Source organism: Triturus cristatus, chromosome 12, assembly GCF_964204655.1.
Source record: "Triturus cristatus chromosome 12, aTriCri1.1, whole genome shotgun sequence".
Taxonomy (NCBI): domain Eukaryota; kingdom Metazoa; phylum Chordata; class Amphibia; order Caudata; family Salamandridae; genus Triturus; species Triturus cristatus.
This window is the reverse complement of record NC_140595.1, coordinates 135,045,579-135,068,326: the sequence shown is the minus strand read 5'-3', so window position 1 is coordinate 135,068,326 and position 22,748 is coordinate 135,045,579. Positions and strand designations below refer to the sequence as shown.

The window sequence follows — 22,748 nt, the reverse complement described above, 5'->3', positions numbered from 1 at the left end:
GTGGGTTTTGGAGCCTGTGGCTCGAAGGGCCATCCAGGACAAATGGAGTTGGCCCTATCCTATTCTTGATAGAAAAGGGGATAGCACCTATGTGGTGGACCTTGGCACTTCCAGGAGCCCCAAGAGGGCCATCCATGTGAATCGCCATAAACCCGATCATGACAGGGCTGATGTGACTATGCTGATGGTCACTGATGAGGATCAGGAAGAAGAGAGTGGCCCTCTCCCGGACATCCTCTCTCAAAACCCTAAAGATGGGTCACTAGAAGGAGTTGTATTTTCATACAACCTCTCTACCCACCAGCAGGCTGGCTGCAGGCAGGTCCTGGACCAGTATGCTGAGCTCTTCTCCTTGACCCCTGGCCAGACCAACTGGTGTACATATGATGTGGACACCAGTGACAGCCTATCTGTCTAAAATAAAATATACAGGCAGTCTGACCAGGGCAAGGAGAGCAGCAAGGCTGACGCCCAGCAAGATGCTGGAATTGAGAGTCATTGAACCCTCTGAGAGCCCCAGGGCCAGCCCAGTGGATTTAGTCCCCAAATCTCATTCCTAGGGTGGAAACCCAGAGCTGAGGTTTTGTGTGTACTATAGGGGCCTCAATGCAGTGACCAAGACAAATGCACACAAAATCCCTAGGGCAGAAGTACTGATTGACCCGTTAAGATAGCCAAGTTTCTCAGTACTTTTTATTTAACATCAGGGTACTGGTAGACTGGTCAGATCCCTGGAGCTAAGGAGAAATCAGCATTCTCGACCCCAGACGGACATTACCAGTTTACTGTAATGCCATTTGAACTAAAGAATGCCCCTGCCACCTTCCAAAGGCCGGTGAGCAAAGTCCTTGCTGGGTTGGAGCCTTTTACTGCAACATATCCTTATGATATTGCTGAATATAGCACCACTTGGCAGGATAACCTGATCCAACCTTGGGAAGGTTCTGGAGGCCCTGCGAAATGCAGGCCTCGCTATCAGGGCCAGCGAGTGCCACATAGGGCAGGGTTCTGTTGTATACTTGGGCCACTTTGTAAGTGGAGGCCAAGTTCAACTCTTACAAGCCAAGATCCAGACAATTGTGGACTGGGTAGCTTCAACCTTCCAGACTCAAGTCAGGGAATCCCATGGCTTGACTGGGTATTAGAGGAGGTATGTGAAGGTTATAGTACTATTGTGGCACCCCTCACAGAATTCACCTCCAAGAAAATGCCAAAGAAGGTGAACTGGACAGTGATCTGTCAAAAGGCGTTTGACACTCTGAAGGAAGCAATGTGCTCAGCACCCATTCTAAAGGTTCCAGATTATTCTTGGCAGTTCATAGTGCAGACAGATGCCTCGCAACATGGGACAGGAGTGGTCCTATTTCAAAGCAATGATGATGGTCATGACCAACCTGTTGCTTTCATTAGAAGGCCTCTCAGATGGCTAATGCAAATGAAAGGTGAAAACCCCAAATTGTTGAGGTGGTCCATCGCCCTACAGGGTATGGGCTTTACAGTGGAGCACAGACCTGGGCCTGACCATGCCAATACAGATGGCCTTTCCAGGTTTTTCCACTTAGATGATGAAAATACTCTTCGGAAATATTAGTCTCATTCTCTTTCGTTTTTTTTTGGTGGGGGGGGTGTAGGAAAGTGCCCCTTTTTGACATGGTCACAACCAATGTTTGCCAGGTGTTCGATTCAATTTTGACTAGAAATGAACTGGGTTCCTGCTAACCAGCAGTTTCTTTCCAAAAACAGTACAATTGTTTCCCCAATTGGCAATACGTTTATCACTCCTTGAAAGTCCCTAGGTGGTAACCCTGATACCTATGGCAAGGAGGCTAAAGAGGGTCCCTAGGGGCTACAGCATGTATTGTGCCACCATAAGGGACCACTCACCACACACATACAGACTGCCATTGCAGGCTGCGTGTTTTGGTGGAGACAAAAGTGAAAACACAAAATGGCACACTGCCGCATGTGCCATGACTGCAGACACTGCATGTCATATAGGTTAATCATCCCTACAGCAGGCCTTACAGCTCTAAGGAAGGGTGCACTATATTACACATGTGGGCATATCAGCTCTAGCAGATATGTCCCTGTGCTGGTCAGTTCAATTGCTGACAGTACAAGTGATCAGGGAAACCATTTTAAGTACATGTGCTGGGTACTGGTCAAAAATTAGTTCAACAGCTAGACAATGGCTTCACTGAAACGAACTATGCTTGATATTAAACATCTTGTACTAATAAGCTAAACACTGATTCTAGTAATGGATGTTTTAATACATGCACCCAGAGGGCACCTTAAAGGTGCCCCCAAAAACCTACTGGTGTGTTGACTGACTAGTCCTTGCCAGCCTGCCACCACAGACCAGTTTCTGACCCCCAGGAGTGAGGGCCTTTGCTCTCAGCAGGTCAGGAACAAAAGCACGCTCGGGTAGAAGGTATTTACACCCCCTCCCACAGGATGACCTGTGAATTAGCATTCCAAGGCAGGGAGCTTCATAAGTCTGAAGTGATTTTCTGCTATGTGGGGTAGAACCCTTGGAGTCGATCCACAACAGGAGTTATGTGGTGGGGGGAAGGAGGGGCAAGTCAATGCTTGGCAGTGGCAGCTCTCTTGGGGGAGCCACCCATACCTCTATATTCGGAGTTGTTGCCTCTGTAGGAGATACAAAAATACCCTGCAGTGGAGAATTGCTGAGGCAGCTGACATTGGAAAGAGGTTGAAGTGTCTAGGTAAGTGGCTTTGGAGAAGCCTCGTTAGGCGGGCTGCTGAAAGAACCCATGAGGGAGGGCGTTTGCATGGTGCCCATTGCATTGGCGGTATCCGTGTCCTTCTTGACCTTCTCCAGCATCTAATTATTCTGTGGCCCAAAGAGATGCTCCCTGATGAAGGGCAGGTTGAGGAGATGCTGCTGATTGCCTAGTCTGAAGCAAGAGACACAGAGCCGTGTCTACAGATGAGGAAAAAGGAATTAATGCCTCAAGCCAGAGTGTCAGCAGCATCTAGGGCACAGGGCACGGTGGTATTCGAAATTATTTTGTCTAGAGACTAACTTTTGTCCCCTTTTGCAGTACTCCTCCATTTCCTCCCAGTGAGCCCTGTCATACCTGGAAAGTAATCTGACTGAATTAGCAATGTGACACAGATTGTAGGATTGTGCAGCAAAGCGTTTGCCAGCAGCGTCAATCTTTTTACTTTACATATCCAGGGGTGGTGCGTCACCGGTGCCCTGTGCATTAGTCCGTTTGCAGCCAGTGTGGACTACCAAAGAGTTGGAGGGGAGTTGGCTTTTTATGTAGACCATGTCTGATGGGGAGATCATATATTTCTGTCCACCCTAAGGGTGACCACCCAGGCTTTAACTGGCTCCTCAAAAATATCAGAAGCTGGTTTCGAGCAGCCCTCTCAACATTGGCAAATATTGCATCAAAAGCTGGGAGGAAGAAAGGTTTTCCAACAGGAAATCCTCCTCAATGACATCCTTATGCATTACCACTTTATCAAAAGGGGCCACCCTGCCTAAGACCTAGTGTTAGAAGGTATCATTAGGCGGGGAGGGACAGGCGGGATAAAAGTTGGTGTCCCCTGGAGGATCCACATCATAAAGATCCTAGGGATCATCATGTGGATGCAGGTCATAGAGGTACCCTGGACTATGCCCCCAGACACTGAGTGTGGTGACCCCAGAGGAGTGAAGGAGAGGGTGTTGGCAGTCAGGGGGTGGGGGTGTTGGAGAAGGAAGAGGGAAGGAGGTGTGGAGATAGGTGGGAGAGGCAACCACGGAGGGCTGATTGCCTTCTCATGTCTCCTCTTGCTCTTAAGCGGTGGTGGCAGGTCGAGTGCTTACTTGAAGCTAGGCTAAGCTTGGCGCCATCCTTGGTGAGTGCAGGTGTCTGGGCGAGGATGCGTCCATAATGAGGATGAATGAGGATGTGAGGCTGATGGGCAACGAGTTCTTCCTGCAGCTTCTGGAGAACAGGTTCAGGGGAGCTGGCGGAGGAAGCAGGTCTCGACACCACATGCTTCGGTGAGGGCATATGAGTCTTGACACTGAGAGAGGCTTCGACTTTGAAAGTTTCGGCTCCAAAGGATGCTTTGAAGCGGCTGTTGGCACCAAGAAAGATGTCGGCACCAAGCTCGTTGGCTTCAGGCTCCTCTTCGGCACCAAGCCAAGGCTGGGCGGGGTGTTCGAAGTGTTCGGTCAGTGCAGACCATGACCAGGAGGCAGCGGCGGACCAGAAGCCAGTTAGAGGGCTTGGAGGCAGGACACAGGCCCTTTGGTTCCGGCAGGGGCGCGCACTCAGGGTCCTAGGCGGCAAAGATGTCCAGGCTGTCTGTGCCACTTCTCCGTGACATTTTAAGACATCGAGCCTTATGGTATCCAAGGGTCTTCCTTGAGCGGAATGGGTAGTAAGCGGCTCAGGAGGCCTTGTTGTGCTCAGGAGCGAGGCAGAGGTTGCAGACCTGGTGGTGATCGGTGCAGGGATATTTGGCATGACACAAGGACAGTAGTAGAACGGCATCCGTTCCATCATAGGAGAGACATGCTTGCCAAGGAGAAACAACGGGGAAGGCCTGCAGTGCAATGCCCCTAGCGGGGTGTAGAAGGTATCGCAGTCGGCGACCCAGACACGTAGAACACATGTCGAGTTGATGCGAGAAAGGGTGATACTACACAGAACAATAGCGCTGGAAAGGAGAGGATCGAGATGGCTTAATGAAATCACCCCAACAGCATCGATTCTGAGCTCGCTAACACACATCGTAAATGGATGGTGGAAAGAGAACAATCTAATAATGGAGCAGATTCTAATGCACATTACCAGCAATGGGTGAAGTCACTGTATCTTATGATTCAAGAAGAATCCTTAGAAAAAAAAAACTTGCACACATCCGGGCCTAACACCAGTTGGCAGGAGTATGCAGAGCATCTGTATCTACAGCCACACATGCCTCAAACTGTACATTTTCCATACATATATTCAATAACACAGTAATACCAAAACCCTTCACACATTCTCCACAGTAATTATTCCCCTATCAGTAAAGGGATGCACAAATACGTGCAGATTTGTACATCTAGGTTTAAGAATCTCCAACATCCAAAACTTAGGAAACCACACACACTTTAAAACACATTTTTATCAGCATGCAATAGCATGCCATATAACAAAACAATAAAGTTCTCCATTATGTACACACTGTAATCCAAAACAACATACAGTGAAAACAGAACCGTGCACAGGACATCTTTTTACACGTTTCAATCTCATCAAAAATCATGCACTGCTACATATTCATGCACACATAGAGTTTGTAAAGGGTTGCACTGAAAGCAGAAGAACACCCATGTCATGCTCAATTTCTAACAGCATGCAATGATAATATAACAATGCACCTGCATCATTCTGCACACATCTTCAATCAGTAAAACAAATTCAGTCACAACAGAAAAATGAAAGCACACATACAACTTATTACATGTAGCAGCATGCACATTCAACCATAGTTCACCCTATGTGTTCCTCAGTCTTTAGGAGGTCAGCAGTGAGAACAGAATAATGCTCATGTGCACATAATACATTCATAAGTCTTTGAAGCAAAGCAGATCAATACACGTTTACAACTTTTACAAATCAGAAAACTCCTCAATCAGGCATCATCAAATTATTGGTTCATGAGTTTGAGTAGACTGGATTTTCACTATTTTTGCAAGGTACAGCTTTGAAATTTAAAAAGTGGGAAACAGTCATGGACGCCGTCTGTTTTTATGGAGGCACAACAAAAAATAGTGTGAAATTAGACTACTCCCATTGAGTGCCGAGCTGGAAAACTATGGATTGGAACACATCCTGAAAGCATTCCATTTAATGCACAAAGCAAATATTTTGCCCCGTTTGCATCTATGCGTAACTTCTCAAAGGGTGACCACCTATATTCAGTATGTGAGTCATCATGAAATGACAACAATGCAATGCCCCAATGCAAAATATATATTAAAGGTCACATTGAATGAAGAACTTATGCTACATCAGAGGTCTTCAAACTTTTTTGCTGTGAGCCCCCCCCTAAGTGAAATTGTTTTAAGCCGGGCCACACTCCGAACGTTTATGGCAGTACGTGGGAGACTGGAAGGGTCAGGGCTGAATGCAGGAGGCAGCCTTATCATTTATGGGGTACTTTTTCTGTAGCTCACAATCCACAGTAAATGTGAGACTTATAAAAGAGCAAATATATCAAGCGAAAACACTACTACCTGGAACTTGGCTGTTGCGAGCCCCTCACGCTCCTAAGACCCTATGCAAATGCACCTTTTGCTCTAATGATGGCTGCAGCCCCGAGTAGCATACTGTATCCTGTGCCTCTTTCACACCTTCCCCGCCATACCTGGCCATCACCCATAGCTTGGAACCGATTCTCTGTCTCTTTCAGAATGGAATGATCTTCCACATGTTGCCCACCACTTTGCAGCAAGGGTACTACCCTCAGCCCTAATGCTAACAAGGAAAATGAGCCTCCAATCCCATTTTATAAATTAAGGCAGTCATACCTGCTGTGTGGTGGGCCTCTCAAACTCTTGGTCACGGTGTCATTGCACCTGTTTCAGTAATAAGAGCAACTGCCTGACGAAGAGGGCAGTCTCCTCTGCACCTTGTTGAAGGCATTGGCCTCCACCGCGACCCATTCTCTGCTCTGCCATATTTCTCAAACCTAAGCTAAGATGCTTCAATTTTCCCCTCTCTTGGGCGGCCATTGGGCCAAGGCTCAAAGCAACAGTGGCACAGCAGTGGTGCACCGGGTCCTAATGTAAGCCAGGAAGTATATTAAAACCATACTAATTGGGGTTTAGAAGGTGCCTCACACCCCTGGGCCCCTGTGACACTGCACCTTCTGCACAAATTATACCTACCCCTCTACCCATTCCACTGGCCATCACTCCTAGGCTTAAGTCGCAAAACAGGCCTCCCTGCGTAAAAAAAGGGGGGAATAACCACACATCTCGCCCCGTTGCTTTGGACCCCTTCCCTGCACAGCAAGGGTCACTTGGGCATAATGCTAACAGTGAAATAGGGCTCCCATCCATCTTTGTCCTAGTACACAGCCATAATTTGAGTGCAGTGGTCCCTCGGAGCATGGCCTCAGTGTCACTGCACCTGCTGCACTGATGCCAGTGATGGCCATTTAAAAATAAATCTCCACCTTCCTCAGGGGATCTCCCTGAGGGCCATGTGTTTGTCCATTTGTAAATACCCCCCCCCCCCCCCCCATAATACCCTTTCCTCCGGGGCATCTCTTTGATACTATCCATGGACAGAGAACTAAGAAGAAACTGGTTATCTGAAAGAAAGGTAAATGTGTGCAACTGGATAATCACTAAATGTAAAGGCTGCTCGGATCCGAGTACAGGCTTTTATTTATGGAGTCACTAGAAACTTCATGGTGACAAAGACGTATTCTTTTTGAGAGGTGATCTCGGGGTGTTAACTTTTGGAAAGCATCCTCTTAATGGGCTCATAAAAATGTTTGCACTAGGTACAGTGTATTACCTATTACTAAAAGATATTCTTTGAATGTACTTGTTTTATATCAAAAACAGAATCCTTTAGAGCAGCCTACCTTATACTCATCACCCCTGGTAATATGAAATTTTGCGGCTGCAGAATCTTAAACATAATTATGGATTTGCCACATAAGCCACCATCTGCTGTATAATCTGCATATTTTAAGAAAAAAATGTGTCTCTAGCTCAAACGAATACAAAGCTACTAAAAACGCAACAGTGCATGTTGCCGCACAATGCAAGGCCCATCGAAAAGTTGGACTGGTCACTTTTCTGTTGATTATTGTCCTATTTGGACTTAAACAGGAACTAATTAAGAGAAGCATTTGCCCAGACTGTGTTAGCATGTGTAAAACTGACAAAATAATGAAGTAATACCATTCCAAAAGAGCCACATTAAGCCTCATATTTTGCCTTTTTTTTGGACAAATAATTTGGTCTTACCATGCCGCATAATTCCAGTGGCCATGCTGATACTGTGTGCAGAACAATTTTTAAACAATGACTTGCATATTCACAGTGCTGTGCATTACAGGCTAGGTCAGGACTTCATAGTGTTATAAATGCACAAGCCACTATTAAGCACTGCGCCAACCAGGATGCAATTGTGTGGTCATACAAGTAGGCATCTGCAGTGAACACATTAACCAATTGAGGTTTCAAAACATAAAAGAAAGTGTTCCCAATTATTAGTTTAATTTGCATTTATTTTTCATTGACATTACTTTATAAGCAGATGGCTAAAGTGAATACATATATTTACAGGACATTGTGTTCTATTTAGCCACTTAGCAATGTTTTTGAGCCGCCACCAGTGTGCCAAAAATCACCATATAATGTTATACACTTCAACTGGTTGAGTTCGATGACTACAGCCTGGAAATGCCAAATAAAGAGAGTCGCGCTTTCTGGACATATTCATTTACAAATAGTTACAAAGACATTTGCGCCCCCAAGAAACGCAGCCACGGGCCCCCAGGGAGGCGCGCCCCACAGTTTAAAGATCTCTGCCCTACATGAATGTCAAAGCCGCTATGATTCCACACGAATATAACAATATCTGTAAACCCATTTCTGAGAATTTAACAGTGAATAGACCTGCTGGTGAGCTCCCCTTGCACTGGTGGTTTAACATATCCTGTTCTGCTGCACATAAACAGCAGCTGTGCGCCCGGAAATGCCGTCCCCGTGATGTCGCTGAAGTAACAAGCATTTGCAATGCAATAGGTCTCGCATTTGCGAGATTTTGAGCTATTGGCATTGTAAATGACAATGCCTTTCATTTATATGTTAAAAAAAACCTGCAATAATAAAAGGCATTGTCATTTACAACACCAATAGGTCAAAGTTTCGAAAATGCGATGTAAAGGTATTTTGCAATGTGGTAAAATAGTGAGGCGCAGAGGGAAGGGGAGAAAGGAAGAACTTGGTGCAAGGGGCTGATGCTTAAGTTTGTGGGATGGAGCGAGAAAATGAGAGCAAGAAATACAGAAGGAAAAACAAAAAGAAAGAGAGAGGGGCGATAAAGGGAGAGGAGGCCAAGAGAGCGCCAGTAGCTCATGGAGACGAGCGAAAGAAAGAGAGCGATGGCAGAAGAAAAAGAGATAACAGGAGGCAGTGAGGAGGGACAGTGAGGGAGCAAAGAGAAAGTAGAGGCAGAAAGAAACGGGATAAAGTGAGAGAATCCTCACAGGGCCAGGAAAGGTCTAATTGACTGACGCTGTTTCCAAAATGCACACAAATCCCACATAAACGATGCTGAACAGAGCACGGGCCCTCAGCAGAACAAATTACGTTGGGAAGAAATCTAGTGCAAAGGGGTTGCGACCACGCCAACAGCCTAGATACTGGAGATCTACGAAGGAAATAACAAGAATGCACTTTTTAATGAGTGGTTCACTCGGGGCGAAGCTAGCATCGGTGCAGCAGGTGCAGTGGCACCGGGGTCAAGAACGCTGATAGGCCCATTGAACCCTGGTAAGTGCTGAAGTTTACTACCCCAGCAGCAGTCAAAGCTGCCAGTCCTCTTCTAGTGCCATAAATAGCCTACATTAATGTTAGCCAATTTAATGTTATACATTTTACTGACCTCTGGAAGATGCGACCCAGTGGCTGCATTGTGACATTGAGGTTGCTGTAGACGTCAGCAGCGAGCATTGAACTCACCGAGCAAGCCTGCTGGTTTTGATCGGCAAAATATTTAGCTTGATCAATATTTAGCAAACCCTGTGGATTTATGGTGGGCCCACCTGCTGCGCATTCATTTGAAATCCTCACAGGGACAGGGAAGTACTTATTGACTGACGCTGTTTCCAAAATGCACACAAATCCCACATAAACGATGCTGAACAGAGCACGGGCCCTCGGCAGAACAAATTACGTTGGGAAGAAATCTAGTGCAAAGGGGTTGCGACCACGCCAACAGCCTTGATACTGGAGATCTATGAAGGAAATGCGATGACTCCATTAACGGTTTCAGAACTTGAGAGCAATGCAGGACGCTTAGACAAGGCCTAGAAATGGCGGGCAGTGTGGTGAGTAAACGGGAGCCAAATAAGGCTGTGAAAGCTGCCAGGCACACTTGGAGCACCTGACTAAGATATAGTGTCACACCATGGTCAGAAAAGCCTTCAGTCCCCCGCCGACGTTGGCTGCATGCAGGAATGCCCCAGGTGCCCACACCAGAGCTTCCACGCGTGATGGCTGTGCCCTGGACACCCTGACGCTGCCTGTAGTACCTGCAACAACCCCACAAGGGCGACCCGCGGCATTGGTAGCCCGAGCCACATCATGCAGCTGCACTGTGGGAAGCGGGGCCCCGGGGGATTAGAGGCAGCGGCTCTGTGCAGTCAGGTGGCAGCCGGCCACCGGCCAGCTCTGTGCCAATCGCAGCTGTGCAGTGCCAAGGAGGTGCCCGGCTGGATCCGGCACCCGGGGACTGTCTGCAGGCCCACTGGGGGTGTAAGGGAGGCTGGATCTGAAAAACGAAAGTTGATCGCGCACTGAGAAGCCCTGCACTGCTAAGGAGGCGCCCGGCTGGATTAGCCCCCGGGGACTGTCTGCAACCCCTATGGGGGTGTGAGGGAGGCTGAATTGCAGGAAGGTTGGAGGCTCAACAAAATGTCCGGGAAGTTCACATTCCTGTGCGGGGCACCCCCGAATTAACTAAGGGTACGGTGGGTCGCTTCCAACAGCACAACTTCGTGCACCCCTGGTGTGACGGGACTGTGCCTGGTCGCACTGAAGCTTTGGACACTCACGTTTAACAGGCTGCTGCAAACACGTCAACCGGCTGTGTATCAGTGAGAGATACATTACTAGGAAACCCGGTGACATCACGACGCCTGCTAAGAACGGCTCCGACACACCCGATGTGTGTTGCACTCGGCGGCTATGAAAGGTGGATATGCGCACGGAAAGAGTGCGATCAGCCAGCCAAAAAGCGGATGAACACAGTAGTTAGGAGCTGCTGCTTCCGGACTAAATGGAAGTGAGTATCGCATCAACATCGCATCAAAAGCCAATTAAAAAACAGCTAACAAGAGCAATGACAAAGTTAAACTAATGGCACGCAGCAACAGAAATGACCCGGCAATAGGCGGAGATTCACCCAACATACTGATTACTTGATTCCTCGTAGAGGCAGCGCATGCGCTGCCTATGTGAGACCTAAAAAAGGCTAGAAATCTTTACAAATGGACCCTGGAGGAAAAGAAAAGTGAAGTTACAAAACAGGGCCTGGGAAGATCTTAGTGTGACTGGGAATCTAAGGGACAGAGCACTCTTTTGCAAATTTGTCAACCAACCTTTCTTCACGGAGACAAATACGCCCAAAATAGAAAATGTAGTCTCAGTTTAGGCTTGAGGGGCTCTTTTTTTCAAAAATAATTTCTCCCGCCAGTCTAGAAGTACACCGAATCCCAGACTGTAGCATGAAGCCCCAGCATTTAGACCCTCAGTTGAAACCTATCGAAGTCTACGAGGTCTCCTTAGCGAATAGGACACTTTACCCCGCACACTTTTACAACGCGTGCCATTGCCCTGCATATTTTACTCCGCAAAATCTTTTACAACCCAGGGCTTTACAACGCAATCCATTACAAAACATTGTACATTACAACGCAATTTACTATTCTAACTTCACCGGGGCGTTGTAATGGGAAATGCGTTGTAATGGTTTGCGGTGCAAAGCCCTGCATTGTAAAACATTCTGCGCAGTAAAAAATGCGGGGTAACGGCATGCGTTGTAACGTAGTTGTGGTAAAGGATGTTTACGCTTCTTAGTCATTAAAAAGTGCATATCAGGAAAAGCCCCAGGCCCAGATGGCGAGCCAGCCGACATTTTTAAGACTGACCTGATCCTCTGGGCCCCTTTACTGACAAATGATTTTAGATTCTGAAGTGGACGGCTCTATCCCGGATTCTTGGAGGTTGGCTATTATCTTCCCTATCTTCAAAAAAGGTGATAGATCTCAGCTCTCAGCTATAGGCCGATCTCATCACTAGATTCTAGTGCAAAGATTCTGGGACGTGTTTTGTTTTCCCACCCTGAAGATTGGACAGAAATAAAGAAGGTTTTGTCGGAAGTGCAATGTGGTTTTAGACCCATCATTGGCACTATTAAACAATGCCTAAATGTCTATTCCATTGCAGGGAAGCGTGTGAAGGCTAACAGGGTCTCACTGCACTTAGCATTCATTGATCAATTGAATGCCTTCGACTTGGTGAATTGCACCAGGTTGTGGGACTTGATGGGTCGGATGGGTGTAGAGTCAGAATTACAGCGCCTCCATCAGGACCTCGCTGTATGGGTGCGGTATGGTTCTTCTGGTGAATGTTCTCCCCATATCAGCTATGCCAGAGGAATTAGCCAAGAGTGCATTTTGGCCCCTTTCCTTTTCTTACTCTATATAAATGGGGTTCATACATCCCTAGCAAAAATGGTAAGGATATCCTGCACATGTGGAACAAGCGAATCCCGATTCTGCTCTATGCAAATGGCGCTGCGCTTGCGCTCTCACGGCAGATGGGTTACAGTGTCTTCTTGAATTATTTTTATCTTTTATGAATGATTTTGACCTGCAAGATAATTTTAAGAAATCCTACAAAATGGCATGCGGCAGCCCTAGCAACCAATTTAAATGCTTCGTCATGAGGGATTCCTCTTTATCAATAGTAAAATCTTTTAATTATTTAGGGCATCCTTTTTAGTGAATTTCTTAATTGGACACGCCTATTGACCTCTAGAAAACAGCATTTTAACAGAATATTTTTAGATTTGCGGGTAGATTGAAACACAAACGAATTGCTGAGACGCTGACACTATATAAAAGCATAATGCACTTGAGCGGGGGTTTACAGTGCCGGCTTATGTGGTTACTCTAATGTGGAAATCCTCCAGAGAGCTAAGAACTGCTTTATGCATAGACTGTTGTCAGTTCCAGGGGTGGGACCCCCTACTTTTATCTGTCATGAAGTACTGGGCAAGCCTTATTTGGAGGACTTGATTGGCCTTGCCTCCCTGTTACTGTGGATCAAATGTTTGGTTACCCCATATGCACAACTTATTAGAACCTGAATCTCTGATTGATTGTCATTAAATGGGGCGCACCATATCATGTGGCTTTCCTACTTAATGGCTACCTTTGAGAATAATGGGCTGTACGAATAAAAAAAAAAAAATACCAGAAATTAGCCCAGAACAAAAAGGCCTTGTAAAAAAAATGTTACCTAGATTATTGTATAAATGCTCGCCTTGAGAAAGCAGAGGCTAAAGAGTCAATAGCAAACTACTCACTGGTGTCAACCTTAAAGAACTTGGAACCGTATTTTGTATGGGTCACAGTTGCCACTCAGCGGTATTATCTTACCTCTTTTAGGCTAAATATGTTGGTACAGATTTACAAGACCCTTGCGACACATTTACGCTGCCGTTGCGTCACTTTTGTGACACAGCGTTGGCGTAAACAATGCACCACATTGCGGCACATTTACAATGTGACGCATCTATGGAGATGTGTCACGTTATAAAGCCTTGCATCACATTATACCTGCGTCAGGTATAATGTACGCAGGGTGGGCGTTCCGATGCAAGAAAGCCTCATAAAAGTGACTTTGTAGATTTCACTGCGCCACTTCTATGAGGCCACTGCCTCATAACCTTCCGCCTGCTTGAAGCAGGTGTAAGGAGTGACGCAGCACAATAGGAATAGGCATTCCTGAGCATTGCTGGAGTTGCATCGTGCTTGCGACACGACTCCAGCAATGCGTTACCTTTATGCCAACAGATGCGTGGCGCATCTGTCACTCCTTGCGCCATGGTGCGCCACACTGTAAATGCGAAGCATCCATGGAGGCGCAAAGGTTTTTTGAATGACGCAAGTGATCTGACGCATCTCCGCTATAATGCAGAGATGTGCCTGTTTCTTGTGAATCTGCCCCGTTGCATTTTAAATTTGTCTGCTAAGCTCAGGGGTTTGGCAGCAGACCATCGCTGTTGTTGTGATAATGTCACCAAGCAAAATACGTGACACCTAACTTTATTTTGCCACGTATATTCAGCCCGAGGCACTCCTCTTTGGCACCCATTTTACAGAAAACAAAGTTGAGACATTAAAAGGAAGGGCATGTGTTCCTGCAGCGTTTAGACTCCCTAGAAATTTGTCATGCGTTGTTAAATTTGATAAAAGCGGCTTTTAATATTAGGAAATGATACGCTTTTTAAATTTACTTGGGAATTTGCAATTCTGTATCTTTTGTGATGACGATGCACGTTTTATGGCTTTGGCTGAAGAAAGACCCATTGTGAAATATGTATTTGTGTTTTTTATAGTATTGATGCTGCTTTTATGGTTTTGGTCGAAAAAAGATACTTCTGTGAATTTCAATCACTGCAAAGTGAGCAAAAGTGGCCTTTCAGTGGAAGTAATGAATCAACCAGAATGCCGCATTTGTAATTCCAAATTAAGGGATACTGCATCAGTGTCTTTGCCTTGTAAAGATAGTGTTCCTTCATTTATGTCAGGTATTAATCATGAACATTATGAAATTGCCCTTGCCACTGTGCATGTTACGATTACAGATGCATGCAGAGGGGCAAATTGCAATGATCAAGGCGATCGATGTCCATCACCCTTGGGATGAGTAACCCAAACTTACCAATCCCCGACTGTAGGTTTTGGGAGAGGAGATGCTGGGTTGACTCAGGTGGGGCCCATTTCCTAGACCTTCCCAGGACTCTTATTAATGAAGAGGTGCATATGCAAAAGGCTCATAGGAAAAAGATTTGCACTTGCATCCTCAAACAATAAGAGTTAGAGCCCACAACACGAGTAAGAGGAGTCAGGGCCGAATAGGCCACGTATTCATTTTACAACGCATGGCTTTACAACGCGGGTTATACAACAAACGCATCGTTACCTTGCGCTCCATTACAATGCAAGTCATTACAACACCTTGTTTTCGGGAAGTGCTAGAGTTTGGAATAGTCTATTTTCGACTCCAACTCAGGTCTGTGCAACAGTAGGGAAGGTGTTGGATTTAAAATCCAACACTGAGTTCCCTAAAGCAAGTTGGTGTAATGACTTGTGTTGTAATGGAACGCGTGGTAACAGCCCGGTCATTGTAGTGCCTGCATTGTAATGGCACTGTGTTATTGTGACAGCGTTGTAAGCTCTGTTTCCCAACAGGGACTGCTCCTGCAGTCATAGGGAGTTCAGACTCCTTCACCCTTTCAAAAGAGGGATTGGCCTGCAGCACAGCCGACGGAGTGGCAGACAACAAACCAGCTCTGCTTGCAAACTTCTACAGAGTAGAATGATGCTATTCTTTTTAGGTCGAGCATTCAAGACCTCTTGTATATACTTTAGTATATACTTATATGTGTATGTGCTTTGTGGGCTCTGGAGATCAGCCCTAGGACTTGTCTGCTTCCACTTAGGGACTTATTTTCTCTGTTCAACTGCCTCTATTTAACTGTCTTGATAGAAAACGACCAGCAGAGGTCAGTAAAATACTAGAATTGCTTTCTGCTTCGTGACTTTCTTTTTTTTTTAAATTCTGGCAACTGCCTCTATTAACTTTGATAGAAAACGACAAGCAGAGGTCAGTAAATTACCAGAATCACTTTAGCATACTCTAGATTCCAGTCCATAGAAATTATCTTTCATGAGCACCCGTAGACAATAATTTTTTTTTTAAACCTTGCATTTTCGGTGATATGACCACCGAAGGCCCTGATTTTATATGAAAAGTAGAGCTTTGGACTATACCATGTCCCGCTGAAAGGCAATATTTGTCTCCATGTGTTCCCATACCTGACGTATCAAGCGGTTTGGTGCTTATTTTCCCTCCATGTTAAAGAACAGTAGATGTTTCTGCACCCAGGCTAATGTGCTGCATAGCTAAATACATATACGGTCCCAAAGGCGAGACCGATTGCATTGCAAATGCTTGTTTTAATAGCTGGCATACCCCGTAGATTTATGCAGAGCCTGCTGTACGTGAGATGGGACCATTCAACGATAAGGCACTGGAATGGCCATAAATGGTGCTACTTAGTAAATAATGTGGGTCCCATATTATGGCTTCCGAACCAATAAAATGGCCTTACAGCAGTTCAACAGGTGTGACATGCTACCTTTCATCTTTGCTCTCAAAGCCCTCCAAAAGATGTAACTATTTTGTTTAAGGTTTTCCTTTGTACTTACCGCCATTTCCTGAGTGAGGAAAAGTGTCTCTTCTGTGGTCCTCCTTTTCCTTTTAGTGAAAAGGATATTTGATTAGCAAGGAGTGTAAATCAAGAGCTTTGTTTGGCAAGTCTATAAATTCTGCATTGCTAATTTAGAAACTTGCAATGGACGTAAACACCCAGCACATCTCACCCACATGTCCCTGGCAGCGCTCGCTTGTATTCACTCTACGTCTCAAACCTCAGTTCCAAACATTGAAAGCTGGCTGAAAGCACACCAGCCGACTGAGGAAAGGAGATGGTGGGCGAGTTTGGAAATGTAGGTGAGCCAATTGACTAAGAGCTCAGCAGCTGTTAACAGCATGCGAGTCACTTAATTCCTTACTCATGTGTCAGTCTCCTTCCCACTCCTTAAAATGTGACCAGATACAAAACACAGAGTGCTGGTGCATAAAATAACTTATCCTGGGTGCTGCAGCCACATCATACCTTTTATTGTGCCAGTAATACAGGTATTTTGTGGATGACATCTGTGGTGCAAAAGCACAGGTCCTGGAAGGCACCAGAAGCAACTTCACCAGTCAATTGATCAACATGCAGTGAGCCACAAGGTCAAGAAAATTATTTTTTCTCAGTAATACCCCCATTTTGGATACATCAGCAGAGTCTGGAGCGAGAAGGTCAACCGTTAGCGTTGAATATACGAAAGTGAGGATTGTGCATCCTACGCTATCCATGTTCTGCTTCTTATATCTTGCCAATGGTGGCACTTCGGCACATCACGATGAGGTCGGAGGTCGCTCCTTGAAAGTTGTCTATCTGTAGTTGACCAGGGAAAGCGCCAGAAAGGAAGCTGTCTACAGGTCTGAAGATAGGCATCAGTTGTGCTGACCAGGCAGTATGGGCTGAAGAAACAACCACATAAAGAAATGTCTCCCAAGCAGCATCCATGTACCACAAAGCACAAAATTGATTTATGTTTGAAACAGTCTTAACTACAGCTTTCAGTTGCACCCTGTCAGCAACAAAGAAGGAAATATTGGGACAGATGTGCAGAGGACATACATAGGTTTGGCCTGTTTGGAAACAGATAAAGTATGGTCTTAGTTTTGTAAAAATCTAGAAAATTGAAGGGCGCAGAGATATCTGATGAAAAGTATAATTGCCAGGGTTAAGACATTTAAAAAGATTTTGTTACCACCACCAGTCACCCCTACTGGTAGAAACTACTGTTGAATTGCTGAAAACAGCCGATTTTTCACAATCACTCTTGAATCCATGGATCATATTTCATTTTGTTGTCACTGTTTTTTATAGGCCATTATTTTATGGAAGATTTGCTGGAAATTCCAAGCAATTATTTGGTAGTATGAACTAGTATTTTTATGAGTGGCGATGACAGCAAAATATATTATGTAAATTACACTTTCTCAAATTCTTTTCATTTTGAACATAAGAAAATCTTTTAATACAGAAAGGTTTTGAGCTGGCATGAGGCTAACATTATGCATTTTAATATGTTTTGTTGACTAATGTTTCAGTTTCATATACATTTTGTGGTATTTTAAAGAATTGATTACAATGTAAATTCTTTTAGTTACTGTGAAACCAGTTTTTTAATCTAATTTGGTTCACTATGTTGCTTGGTAAAACTAATGAAACAAACTAACAAACTTAACTGGACAAGAGTTGTAACCAGACTTGAATCAAAGAGAAGAGAATGCTAAAGACTTCTCTCTACAGACATTTTTCTAATTTATGGGTTGATTTTGGTATATAATGAAGGTAACTCTGGCATCTTTTACAAATTTAAAATACCAACCTTTATGCGATTCTCGCTATTTTATCCAAAAGTTACACACATTTACACTATGCACACCAAATCAATCACTGCGTAGGAGAGAAAGGAAATGACTGTGGGATAGAAATGTCCATTGGTTCATTTAGAGACCCTGAAAAGAGGCCAGCAGCCGTGATGGAACAAAATTGTTAATAGGATACAAAAAGAAACAAAAGAGAATTGACCATAACAAAAAAAGCATATTTGTAGGTAGGGCGGATGAAAACGTGCAGTACAAAACACAGACTCCCCAAATATCCTGCCCACTACAGAGATCCACTTCTACCCTATGATGAGGCTGTCAACAAAGAATTAAGTAAAAAAAGGAACAAAAGCAAGTCCCGTCTGTATACTACTATACCACGTTACTGCGATCTGTATAGAACTGTCTCCATGCTCCTGTATGTAGTTACAGTGCTTTCAGTGGTTCTCTGTAACAGGACTGAAGCTTATAAAGCAAAGCGTCAACCTTAGAAGAGTGAGGACCTTCTGTCCTTTTTTACATTTCTTGGCTTCTCAAACTCCATACCCTTATCCTGAAGTGTTCTTGCTCTACACAAAGCGATAGACACAAGTGACAAAGACTTATTGACTTTGCGATTTTCTGTTCTTACCCGGTAGATGAGCGGGATATTGTCGAAGATGAAGGGGTAGACAAAGGCTGCCATACGGAGGTTTTTACTCAGCTGCAGGCATTCCAGTTCCAAAAATCTGTCACAGAGGGGAAGGAAAAAGGGAGAACTCATGAAAAGTTTGTTTAGGCCGATACGTGCTCCCCCCGTCTCGTTGCTGGGGGAACCACGCTTTGGTACAAAGGAACTGGGCAGTCAAAGCGGTTTGTCACAGACAGCTCACACAGAGGGAATGTTTATTTGCCAGCTGGGGTACATTCTCCTTCAAGAATAAGTAAAGACCATACTGTTCTGTTCCCTTCTTTGTTCCTCGCACACAGCCCAGCTGAAGCGGGGCTGGTTGTGTGCGGCATAAGGCATTACATTTAGAGCAAAACCAACTGTTTCATTCTCAGGATGAATTGAGTTTGTCTTTCAAATTTTCTCTCTCTGGCTGTGAGGGACACCTCACTCTCAGATGCAATTCTGAGGATGTACAGAGAGGCACAAACACAGCATCAGGCGTCAACTGCTATACCTCAAGGAGAGAATTTGACAGCATTTTGGGGTGCCCTGCGACGGTGAAAGCTACTTAATTTTTTTTACTTTTTGAAGACAATGATGAGAAACAAGAGCCATGTACTTATCATGACATTGTGCACACAAATTAAATGTATCTTTTTTGCTGACTTTATTTTGAGCAACTTCACCTTGTTTGAATTTCCCTATCCGGGTTGAATTGAGCAACCCAACACTCCCTTGGCCTCTCCTGATGCATGTGGAGAAGAAAATTACTCTCCTCCTTCCTTCTGCCCCCTGTGGAGAAGAAAATGACTTAAGACAACATGGCAGCTAGGAGATGAGTGGCCTGTGTTTTTGTAAGCCAAGATGTTCTGTGCTTAGATGGGAATTTATAAACCTGAAGTCAATGCTGCTCACCCCCATAAGGTTTCCATGCAACTAACTCCCACCTACTCTGCTGTCATGTTTGTCCATCACACATACTAATTACCGCATGATTTCCATGCCACAAAAAGCATCACTTCTTTGTCTGGGAACTAAATACATGTTTCTTTAGTAGCAGCGAAAGCAAAGCGTGTTTTGCATTTCCACAATGTAACTCAAACCAGTAATGTATTTAGTCTACATGCTATGAAAGCTATTTGGACCATTCAATAAGCAAATTAACAAAAGCAACCCTATAGAATAATAGGTAATGCAGGATTGCTGATGAGGCTACGAAGCTTTTTTCACGAACACTACAAAATGACCAGCAACTGAGCTGCCCCCAGCAAATGGCAGTACGCGCTCTATACTGTGAAGAACAGAACTAGAAAGTCCTTGAAAGATGCGGTGCCCACCCACCCCCAACCAGCCAAACTAAGAGTGTGACCCGAAAATTGAATAAACATTTATTATGTGTTTCAACCCACTGTTTTTTATTTTGCCTTTCGATGATTTTTATTTTATTTTTGCCAGGGTATTTTTATCTATTGAACTGCTTCCATGGATCTCATAGATTTGGTATTGTTTTGTGCCCTGGGTCTGGTCTCCACAGTGATGGGATGGATTCCCTGGTTGCAAACGAACAGTTGATGACTCCTACTTACTTTTCTGAGCATGAGGGGCTGGAATGGTCATGATACTATTTTATGAGCCGCCACATTTATTCCTCAACCAAACGGTTCCGACCTCATATGTTTTCATTGGAAGTCCTTCCCATAGCAGGATGAGTTAGCGTGACTAGAGTGGTAAATGTTAGTGTATTAGGCAGTCTACCTATTGCGATACACCACTCATGCCTGCAGTAGCGTCATTAGCAGGATTTAGAAACACATAACCTTGTACAGAAGAATTCACAATTGGGTTGTCCTACGTACCGGGAGTAACATGAGAGGCCGGTGCAGATAAATGAGTTAAAAGCCGCCACTGGCACAAAGTATTGGTGTAAAGTGCTGTTAACCCAGCGGTCTGGCATCGTATAGGCTCCATATGTGAAAGCACAGCCTACAAACATAAACACACCACATTATGAGTTGTCATGAACTCAAGGCCAAGCAGATCAATTTCTTGTATATTTAAACTTAGGCTAACTTATCTCTGTCTTTGAACCTTTAAAGCAGGCAGGTTGGCTTCTGGTGGGGCGTAGCATCCACAGTCTGAGGCATATCTTTGGGAGCTCACACAAGGAACCGCAGGAGAAGAGGGCAATTTGTAGGCTGCCTGATCTAAGCACTATAACAATGTGTTCCATCAAGAATTCCAGACCATTCTCCTGAACCCTTTATAAGCTTCAGTAATAAATCTGTGTCTGGTTTCTCAGCAGATATTCTCTTGGAAATATACCTACGCATTAATGAACAAGGGTTCACATAGCAGCAGCCGCGGCCAGTGCAGGTAAGAGCGGTGAGGCAGTGAGGCCGGGTGGGGGGAATCTACAGACAACGACGAGGGAAAATGTATTAGTTATTTAATTTTCCCTCATCACCGTCTGTCGAAATCCCCCCCACCCAGCCCCACCGCTCTTACCTGCACGGGCCGCGGCTGCATAGCCGTCACCAAGCATATTAGATATATAAGAAAGTAGGGAACCCTGTTCACCCCATAACCCCTGTTTTCTCCCACTTATGGCTTGCCTAAGAGACAAACGTCAAGTAAACAAGGAGTATTTCTCTATACTCAAGCGATCACCCTATTTCATTCCACTATCTCCAGCTGATCAGACCAACTTTAACTGAGTTACCCCGACTTCTTTAACTGAGCTGTTTCACTGCCTCAAACTGAGTTATCCCACACTTTCTCTCACCAAATCCACAGCAGATGTATTAACACAAGCACCAAATGCAAATAATGCTAAAGGAACAATATTATTGAAGAGTTAAAAATGTCTGCTTTTCCCTTTGTGTAACATGAAGTAAACACCCCTAACTTCATGCTTAGAATGCTGTATGCCATACTGGAATGTGTGATGTATGTAGAAAGTTCAGAAATTATGAAGTGCTGAATTTGAGAATGAAGCTCATTGGAACTGAAATTTCTCAAATTTTCATCTCCTCCATTCCTCTGACCACGACCGTTGGTCACTTCCTGTAATCACTTACCTCTTGACAGAAGGGGAAAAGTGAAGATTGGGAAAACAGTTGATTACGCTGGCTCTGTCAAGCACACATACAGGTAGCAAAAGACGCAATCCCAGAACGGGCAGCATGCTGTGATGCCAGCACATGCACCCATTGAGGACAAGAACAAGGTATCTCAGCTCAGAAGGGTTGTTCGTGGGACAAGGGGTGTCTGAGGGCATGTATGTCTGTGAGCAAATATCTTTGAAGAACAAGTTACTTACCTTTGGTAACACTTTACCTGGTAAAGAGTCTATCTAGCCACAGATTCCTTACCTTACCTTAGAGGCGTCAGACCGGATCCGGAAATGTTTTGTGAGCAGTACCCCTGCGTGGGGATAGGTGGCATCATTCAGCTCCACATGTCATCATCCGCACCGGAAGTGACGTGCATGATGCCTATATAGGTGCCACCCCAGGGCGCTGACATTAGTGTCTTTTCCGTGACAGGATCGCGGAGCCATGAAGAACACTAACCCCTGGTGTGGAAGACTGGGGCCCTGAAAAAGGAACAACCCTGACCCTAGAAATCTGGTCGCAGAGTGGGAATGATGGGTGGGTAGGTAAGGAATCTGGGGCTAGATACAGTCTCTACCAGTTAACCCCTTCAGTGCCCGCCCCTTTCCCCGCCCAGTGCCGGCCGTTGCATTAGCGGGCGGGGTCTATGACGAGCTGGACTCGTCATGGGCACAGCGCCACCGCGGCCCATGACGAGTCCAGCTCGTCATGGGCACTGAAGGGGTTAAGGTGTTACCAAAAGTAAGTAACTTGTTTATCTGATGGAGACTTCTAGCTGCAGATTCCTTGCCTTAGAATAGATACCCAAGCAATACCTCCCCGGAGGTGGGTCTGTAAACCATTTCACACTAAGAAGTCCTGCAGGACCGAACAGGTAAAGTGCCCATCCCTACGTTACGGACTGTCCAGGCTG

At 45.1% G+C, this 22,748-nt stretch overlaps 1 protein-coding gene across 1 annotated transcript in view; it reads right to left on the bottom strand.

Moving 5' to 3' along the window:
• PAQR6 (progestin and adipoQ receptor family member 6) overlaps positions 1–22,748 on the bottom strand; it is a 148,305-nt gene that overhangs the window by 40,158 nt on the left and 85,399 nt on the right. The window contains exons 5-6 of the mRNA XM_085640068.1: positions 20,579–20,705; positions 18,702–18,798 (exon numbers count right to left, since the gene is read on the bottom strand). Coding sequence (XP_085496194.1) covers positions 18,702–18,798; positions 20,579–20,705 — 224 coding nt within the window. The remainder of the gene's footprint in view (positions 1–18,701; positions 18,799–20,578; positions 20,706–22,748) is intronic.